The 9,575-nt window shown below is 39.1% G+C and overlaps 1 protein-coding gene across 1 annotated transcript; it reads right to left on the bottom strand.

The window, feature by feature from the left end:
• Positions 1-4,794: 4,794 nt before the first annotated feature.
• On the bottom strand, positions 4,795-6,372 carry LOC113038123 (C-C chemokine receptor type 8-like). The gene is made up of 2 exons (XM_026195319.1): positions 5,758-6,372; positions 4,795-4,851 (listed from the first exon to the last, which is right to left on the bottom strand). Exons 1-2 carry the CDS (start codon positions 6,370-6,372, stop codon positions 4,795-4,797), a joined length of 672 nt encoding a protein of 223 aa, XP_026051104.1.
• Between the last annotated feature and the right edge of the window lie 3,203 nt (positions 6,373-9,575).

Genomic DNA, 9,575 nt, shown 5'->3' with positions numbered 1-9,575 from the left:
CATAGTCATCAGCGAACTGATGCTAGATCACATCTCTTACATACAAACGCAATTATTGTCAGGTTTTGTTTCAGACAATAAAAATGAACTATTGTTATTAGTGAAAGCTTTAAGATAATCGTGTATTTTGTTTATAGTTAAGTGGGACAATGTCTGTTATTGAGGATTTTCTTGAAATAAAGTTATATCAAGCCTATAAGTATATTAAATAAAGAGGAAGAAAAAAAGGAAACAAAAATACAGAAATTACTTAAAAATATTTGTCACCTGAAGAGTGGATCTCCAGAGCTTCTGGATATGTAGCTTGTATAAGTGCTCTGACTGAAATCAGTGTCTTGCCGGAAATATGTGGAAAGCTTCATACTGCATGTCATTTACCAAATACTGTATGCAAATGTTTAAAATGAGGTTCAAAAAGACAGATATACACGCATATTTTAAATCAAATTCTGCTGTCATGCTATATAAGCGGTCACAAATTGTGTCAGCATGAAACCAACTTTTTATTTTTTCCCATACTGTGTTATTAATTTTTCTGTTCCTTTAAAATAAGTTCCATGGTTTAGGAATAGGGTAACATTTGTTTACTTTCACTAATCACTTAAGAATAAAGACAATAAAGCAAACAATAATGCTTGATGGGAATGTCTGTTCTGTCTTGATACGCATTGGTGTAGGCCTACTAATTTTGCTCTGAAGACCCTTATGTTTATAGTGATTTCGTATGCACTTGTCCTAAAATACTTGATTGATATTGAACACCTTACATGGAAACAGGTGATAAATTATCTTTATTTGTCCAACAAACACTAAACAAATCATAATGTCCACTCACTGCCATGTAACACTGAACACACATCAGACACTGAAACAGAGGATGGTAATACCAGTACTTGTAACACATTGAGACCATAAACAACATTTGACAGAGCTATTAACAAACTCACAATTCACAAACAGAGAAACTGATGTTGAAGAACTCTGATGCAACTCCACTTCCTGTTCCTATGATGATAAGCCATATTATGTACGAGTGCATAGGAATTCCAAACAGAGAATTCATGACACTCACAAACATTTATATTCTTTGCATTTGCAAAAGGAAATGTGGCATGGATGTAAAGTAGTAGATGCTTAGTAGATGCTTCAAATGTGTAGTTCATTTCTTCTGTCTATCTTCTCAGCTTATAGGTTGAAAAAGTAGCTGCAACTGGTATAGAAATGTGTTAACATTGCGTAAATTAATGTATTTCACACTGCAAAGTCAAAAATACTCAAAAGAAAAAATAAATGAAAGTACTTTAAAGAAAATCTACTAAAAATAAATGAAAGTACTTTAAAGAAAATCTATTCTATTCTGCTAATTAAATTAGAGTATTAAAACAATACAAAACTCAAAATTATGCTTTTGTAACATAAAGTATGCCATTTGTAATGTATATTACTAAGAAAAAAAGAAAAAAGAAAAATAGAAATTACTCTATTTTTTTTTTTTTTACCCGAAGAGTGTGTCTCCTGTCTTTCTGGATGTATAAATCTCAGTGCTGTGTTTTATAGACTGGCTTCACAGCTGCCACTAATGTATTTGTGAATAGGTCCATTGGTTTCACGTCCTATTAAACAAAATATGCAAATGTTTAAGTATTATACTTTTGGTTAAAAAAGACATATAGCCCTCTTTCTGTATTATATGAATAGATAAGAACATGCAAAGCACTTCATTTTGGAATATTTTCATCTGAAATTTGCATTGATATACTGCTCTAATTTCCATTTCTAAAGACCTTTCACTGTATATCCTGTTCTTATGTGCACAAAAACACGGAAACAAACAAGGCAGGAGAAAGGAAACACAGAAAACTAAACAAAAACAGTTCATGCATGTGACAATCTGAAACTATAATCTATATGATCTATATAATATATATCTATAACTATACGTTTGGGGGTGTGGCTTACACTGCCCAACCCGACACGCTGGCTCATTTGGACAGTTCGACTCGGTTATGCAATTTAGTTTGCCCGTTGACATCCCAAGTTCAATTGCGTTCATGAGACTTTGGTGGTAGTCCGGGATGCCTCTTTTTTGTGCGAGGAGATTGCCGTCCTGTTGGCGAAGGATGCAATCAAGCCGGTCCCTCCATCTGAGATGAGGAGCGGGTTTTATAACCCTTACTTTCCTCGTACCCAAGAAAAGCGGTGGCTTTCGACCTACCCTCCCGTTCAAGATGTTGACACAGAAACATATTATCAAATGTTTCCAAACCCAGGATTGGTTTGCAGTGATCAACCTGAAGGACGTGTTCTTTCATGTCTCAATCCTCCCTCACAACAGGCAGTTTCTGTGGTTTGCGTTCGAGGGTCAGGCATGGAATTACAAAGCCCTCCCCCACGGACTCTCCCTGTGCCTGTCTCTCTTATCTCGGTATGGAGTTAGACTCGGTGAGTATAAAGGCATGTCTCACCAGCGAGTATGCCCAGTCAGAGTCCCTTCAGAGGCAAGACAGTGGTACTCTGTGGTAAACACTTTCAGAGGCTCCTGGGGCATATGGCATCCGCAGCCGCAGTCACGGTGCTCGAATTATTTCATATGAGGCCGCTTCAGCACTGGTTGCACTCCTGAGTCCAAGATGTGCATTGCGGCGTGCATCGTGTCTCCATCACACCGATGTGTCGCTGCCTATTCAGCCCCTGGTCAGACCTTGCCTTTCTACAGGCCGGCGTGCTCTTAGAACAAGTGTCCCGGCATGTTGTTGTCATGACATATGACTCCAACATGGGCTGGGGCACGACATGCAACAGGCCGGCAGCTTCGGGGTCCTGGACAGGACCTCGACTGCATTGGCACATCAACTGTCTGGAGTTGCTGGCAGTGCATCTAGCTTTAGGGCGGTTTCAGCCACTATTGCTAGACAAGCACGTGCAGATGTTTTGTACATCAACTGACAGGGTGGTCTACGATCACATGGCATGCCTTAACTTGCCTGCCATCTCCTCCTCTGGAGTCAGACGGAGCTCAAGTCGCTGCACGCTATCTGCATCCCGGGGGAGCTCAATCATGCCGCCAACGTGCTCTAATGACAGCTCACTTTCCCCGGGGAATGGCGACTTGATCCCTAGATGGTCCGGCTGATCTGGAGTCAATTAAGAAAGCCCAGGTAGACCTGTTTGCTTCCCACGAGTCCTCCCACTGCCAGATGTACTACACTGCACTGGCACACCTCGGGCTCTATGCAGGTATGCGTTTCCCCCAGTGAACTTGCTCGCACAGACACTGTGTAAGGTCAGGTAGGACGAGGAACAGGTCCTGTTGGTTGTGCCTTACTGGCCCACCCGGACCTGGTTTTTCGAACTCATGCTTCTCGTGACAGCCCCTCCCTGGTGCATTCCCCTGAGGAGGGTCCTCCTCTCTCAGGGGCTGGGTACCATATGGCACCCGCATCCAGATCTTTGGAACCTCCATGTGTGGCTTCTGGATGGGATGTGTCACACCTAAGTGATCTGCAACCGGCAGTGGTATACATTATCACTCAGACTAGAGCCCCCTCCACGAGGCAGGGCAATGCTCTGAAGTGGAGTCTGTTCACAAATTGGTGTTCTTCTCGCTGAGAAGACCCCCGGAGATGCTCGGTCAGAGTCGTGCTTTATTTCCTGCAAGATGGGTTAGAGCATAGACTGTCACCTTCCACCTCGAAAGTGTATGTTGCTGCCATTGCGGCCCATCACCATGCAGTGGACGGCCGATCCCTGGGGGAGGCATGACTTGATCAACAGGTTCCTGAGGAGTGCCAGAAGGTTAAATCCTCCTAGGACACCCTGATACCCTCCTGGGACCTCTCTATTGTTCTGGCTGGACTTAAGAGGGGTCCCTTTGAGCCGCTGGATTCAGTCAAGCTTAAGTTCCTGTCTCTCAAGACAGTGCTCCTGATCGTGCTCACTTCCATCAAGAGGGTCGGGGACCTCCAAGCATTTTCGGTAAGTGAAGAGTGCCTTGTATTCAGGCCAGCCTTCTCTCATGTTGTCCTGAGACCCCGGCATGGTTACGTGCATAAAGGTTCCCACCACTCCCTTCTGAGACCAGTTGGTGAACCTGCAAGCACTGGCCCTGGAGGAGGCAGATCCAGCCTTGACATTGCTGTGTCCTGTAAGAGCACTTCGCATATACATGGACAGCAACCAGAGCTTCAGATGCTCTTAGCAGCTCCTGGTCTGCTTTGGAGGTCAGCAGAAGGGGAAGGCTGTCTCCAAGCAGAGGTTGGCCCACTGGATAGTGGGGGTGAGGGCTCACTCCATACAAAGTGTGGCCTCCTCCTATGTGCTGGCGCATGCCGCCTCTCCGGCAGACATCTGTCAAGCTACGGGCTGGGCGAGGTTTTACAACCTTTGCTTAGAGCCAGTTTTTTCCAGTGTGATGGGTAATATGTAATTGGTGGGAAGGGCTGGCTCGGGTGTCATGCTTGCTGCGCGATTCCCTGTAACACGGGGATGCAAGCACCTTTCTTCTCCCAGTGGAGTTCCGTGGTTGGCGTACCCTGGACGAACATCCTCCACCACCCTCAGCTGTCAGACTTGGTGGAGCAGTCTGTACTGGAGCATGCGCGGAGTCCAGGTCAGTCCCTGTACTGGGCAAGGTGTCCATATGGCTTGATTCCCTACAGGTAATCCCATATGTGTATTCTTCCATGGTAAGGTTTCCCTCTTGTTAAACCTGTGTCTTCCCTTGACAGACCAGCTCTCTCAGTTTCTTCTGGCAGCTGTTCCATCCCTAATCTAAGGTAGGACCTGCCCCCTGGGTCAGTCCATATCAGTACAGATACGAGACGTCTCAGTTACATACTTTAACCTCATTCCCTGTTGAAGGGAAGGGAGACGTTATGTCCACATGCCACATCCTTGAACTATTCGCTGTTGCCAGGACATGTTCTCAGCCCCTCAGCATAAAATCTGAAAGAGTGGATGCACCTGCATCAGGAAATGAGGGTTACTTACGTAACCAAGACATTATATCATTATATATTATATATTGTTGTTGTTGTTTTTTTTTGTGCATTGCATTCATTATTATTAACCTCGTTAAACATACAAAATTATAGATATATATTTGCTGGACCACAGAGTAAATTTTGTATATAAAGTTAACAGAAAGGAAGTTCTGAATATATAGTGAAAAGGCATTAAATTATTTTATTATCAGTATTTACTTATGTTTTAAATTGCATATAAAATGAAAACACCATCAGTTATTTCAAAGGACACATCATTGAACATTTTTGCATTTGTTGGAACTATTTTGTTTAGCAAATGGACTGGAAATATTTAATATTAACATTTAGCCATTCCTTTCTCATCACCTTATCACAAATTGATGTGAAATGTATATTCTCAGCACATGTGCCCAGATGTCAATAAACATTTTATTAAGAGTACATTATATAGACATTATAGGCTTCGACTCCCTGATTATCCCCAAAAAGTGCAGAAGACAAACACATATAAACACAAATAATGTGGTCTGGGAGCCAAACTGACTGGCAATGTGAACACACTGCAGTCTTCACTTCATATGTAAAAATGCAGAGGCAAATAACACTATAAATGTCAATTAGAATTAGACCTAAATTGCATTTTAGCTTTTATGAAGGAAACAAGGCCAGACAGTTTCCCTGTTCGGTGCAGGTAAAGAATAGGCTGTACAAAACCAGCCAGCATAAAACACAGAAAACTAATAAACCAAAGAGGTGAATAAAATTGTTTCACGGCAGTGACTAGTCCAGTAATAGTGTATGGCACAAGCATGATAACCATGCTCACTGTAGTTATTAGAATGATATTAAACGCTCTTCTTTTCATGTTGTTTTCCTCCTCTCTCTCTCTCGCTCTCTCTCCTGGTCCTGATTGTTTCAGAGCTCTGAGAACAGCCAAAAGACAAAACAACTGGATGGAGAGTAAAAGTAGCAACTGAATCGAGAAAAACCATGAATATATATAAAAAGTATTTGAGATTGAAGAAAACAGGCAGAACAAACATGATCCAAGAGTGATTATCCAGACCACAGTGCAGCAGATGACTCTATATCTGAGAGGTTTGTACTTTAGAAAGGTTACAGGATAAACCACTGCCAGGAAACGCTCAACACAGATCAGACACTGAAACAGAGGACGACCAGTGAATGCAAGTCCTTGTAGAAACGCTGGTAATTTCATGAAACCATGAAATATTATGGCATTTACCACAATACTTAATAAACAATTCAGAGAGAACATGATCTCACAAACAGAGAGATTGAGGTTGAAATAGTCAGATGTGACTCCACTTCCAGTTCCTTTGATGATGAGCCACAGAACATAGGAGTGTATAAGAAAACCAAACATGAAATTAAAGCCTGATGTATAACATTCTAGCATTTCAGTTTCATGGTTGGTGGATGTTACAGGTGTGGTGAAGTTCACTACAGAATTATTCATTTTCTTCCGGTCTGTCTTCTGACGCCTCAAACTTAAATAGGATAGTAATAATATTTTTGCACTTGAAATCTAAAGAGAAAAAAATTAAGAACAAGTTGAGATAATAAAAAAGATTTTGAGAAATTGGTTTGAAATAAACTGTTGCGTCAGCAATAAAGGAAAATTAGCCCATTTTTATTTTAGAAGCAATCCTTTTAACCTCCCCCTAACCCTTATAACATGACAGTGGAATTGTTATACATCACTTAACACCATAAAAGAAAGAATCAAATAGAAAAGAAGAGTAAGTCACCTGACGAGTGAATGTCCAGTCTCTTTGGAATGAAATAAACTTCACTGCTGTTTTTATAGTCTGACTTCACACCTGATATTAAGAAGCTATGCAAACAATAATGGTGATAATGAGTTTCAAAAACCATAATGCTCAATATGGGATGCCTAGTGTAACACATTTAAGCCGCAGATGCAAAGCCTAGTAATCTACTATACGCATGGGCTATTGATTATATTGACAAGCCTTATTTTTATATAAATTCACACTGAGATCAAATATACATAAACATATAACCCAAGATCACATACAGTAATACACCAAGTGGGAAAAAAATTAAATTCAGGTTTTATGATGAATGGAGACAAAAGAGTCTCACAGTTCATTGCAGATAAAGAACAGGCTGTAAAAGACCAGCCACCATAAAAAAAAATAAAACTAATAAACCAAAGAATCGGTCATGATCTCACAAACAGCGATCTCACAAAGAGAGATTGAGGTTGAAGATTTCGGATGCAACTCCATTTCCTGTGAATGTTTAACACAGGAGTGCACAAGAAGAGCAAAAAACAAACGCCTTACATAGATTTCTACCATGTTTTTTTTATTTTATTTTCTATTATTATTCTTTCAAGTTCTTAGTCCAAAATAAACATTACTGTGATTGTGATCTAAAGACACAAACAGAATTGCACAATACATTGAAATAAGACCTCAAGATAAATAAATGCTCACAGAGTAATTCAAACAATAAGCTGACTTTCAAGTAAACTGCAAATTCTTTTCAATGAAAAAAATAAAATGCAATATAAAATAGAGCTCGGTCTCAATTATCTCAATTATTACAAATCCATTTCCATCTTCCTATCTCCTTATAAAACCCTGACAAATGATTTACATCAACAACAGTAATTTTAAATATCACACAGCACAATAAAAGAAAATGATTCAAATTAAAAGATGAGTTTGTCACCTGAAGAGTAAATGTTCCGTCTCTGGATGAACATAAATATCATTGCAGTTTTATAGTCGGCCTTCCCAGCTGTCATTTGTACATCTGCATCATTTTATATTCTAAATATTACACAGCACATCAGCTATGCAAACTATAAATCTAAATGGTCGTTTAGAAAGGTACTCAAATTCAGAGGCCAAAATGAACACATTCAAGCCGCATATTCAAAGATACATAATTTGTTTTACTTTACAGGACTTTTTAAAACAGTAGACTATGTGGGGCTTTGGCACAATTTAATTCTTTTAAATTACTGTACATGAATCTTTAATTTATGAATTATTTTCTCATTCAGCTTTTCTGTGATTTTCTGTGATCAACATTTTTATTCAGATTCACATTCAGATTTCACTTTCAGAAACAAATGACAGTTCACGCTTCAAATGAACTAGGTACAAACAGATCCCATGAAGCTGTCCACTTGTACAGAGAAAGAGTAAGAAAAATAAAAGTCAGAAAAGTCAGAAAAGCATAATAGGGATGTTAACTTTTCAGCCTATCTAGCAACATCTCAGCAACATTTGTTCAACTCCACATAGTGTTAATTTTTGGTCCATATTGACATGAAAGTCACTTAAATCCCCTTTCTTCCCCATTCTGATGCTTGGTTTGAACTTAAGCAAGTTACCTGGTGAAGGACAGGGTAATTCTTTCTCTACTATGTTTTATAAGAAACATTTCAGTATCGAGAGATCCAAGTGTATTGTACTCTAAACTTTTGTATAGTAATGCTAGTCATCATTTTAACACAAGGCATGCATTAAAGGGATATTTTTTGCTTCCTGTTTCAAAAACTAATGTCAAGCAACGAACTGTAATGTATTGAGGAATGAAAATATGGAATGAATTGCCATCGGATATTACATGTTTTTTATCAAGTAAAATTAGGTTTAGAAAATTGTTAAAGAAATATTTAATGGTACAGTACACAGTAAATTGCTGATTTTGATGTTTTGAATGAATTTTGGGTTTGCATGTTTTATTGTATTGGTTTTTATATATATATATATATACACACACACACACACGCACACACACACACGCACACACACACACACACACCTTTAAATACCCATACAACACGTAATTTGTTAATGTTAAAATGATTTTTTCTTAGAAGCAGCTTTACTTTTCAGAGACATGTGGATTACTTGTGGATTATTGTGATATATTTAGCAGCTGTTCTGACAGTACCCATTCACTGCACATGTGAGCAAATAATGTACTGTTAAATTTATCCAAACCTATTTTGATGAAGAAACAAACTCATCTACATCCATGACCTGAGGGTGAGTACATTTTTAGCATTTTTTTCAGATTTGGGCAAACTATTCCTTTGATCGAAACATTCATATGCTTGTCAGGCAGTGCCCTTTTACATTTTCATAATGCTGTAAATGTGAATTGAAGCACACAAAGGCATTCAAAAATTTGTTTAACCAGCTAGCAAGCTAAATAACTAGCTTGCTGTTTGCTTACAGCATTAAACAAATGTACATGTTGTGGTTAACAACTGACATTTCCATACATTTATTTTGTTGTTTTATAGGCAGTCATGCTTGAGGTTTAGGGTAGGATTATCATTTATATTATTATGACTATTCTCAATATTTGCATGATTTTGTGAGTGTTGCCCTGGAATCCAGTCATTTGACTGAAGTGTCACAATAGTTCCAGCTGCTGCGACTCTGTATTGTTGTTCTCCTCATATCATTCTTATCAGTAAAACTCTTTTTTTTTTTAACAGACATGCACTGATGAGGTCATTCGCCGTTATAGTGCACTGTACAATAAATATTGTTTCAAAGAATTTTCACAGTAATA

This window comes from Carassius auratus, chromosome 21 (assembly GCF_003368295.1).
Source record: "Carassius auratus strain Wakin chromosome 21, ASM336829v1, whole genome shotgun sequence".
Taxonomy (NCBI): domain Eukaryota; kingdom Metazoa; phylum Chordata; class Actinopteri; order Cypriniformes; family Cyprinidae; genus Carassius; species Carassius auratus.
Note: the sequence above shows the minus strand (reverse complement) of the source record. Positions and strands in the feature narration are given on the sequence as shown.

Excerpts from the sequence above, each read along its gene's own strand:
- LOC113038123 (XM_026195319.1), bottom strand. The coding sequence starts at position 6,372 with ATGTTTGGTTTTCTTATACACTCCTATGTTCTGTGGCTCATCATCAAA. Across the intron at positions 4,852-5,757 it reads TTACTGGACTAGTCACTGCC|GGAATGAGGTTAAAGTATGT; the intron begins GTGAAACAATTT and ends TCCCTTCAACAG.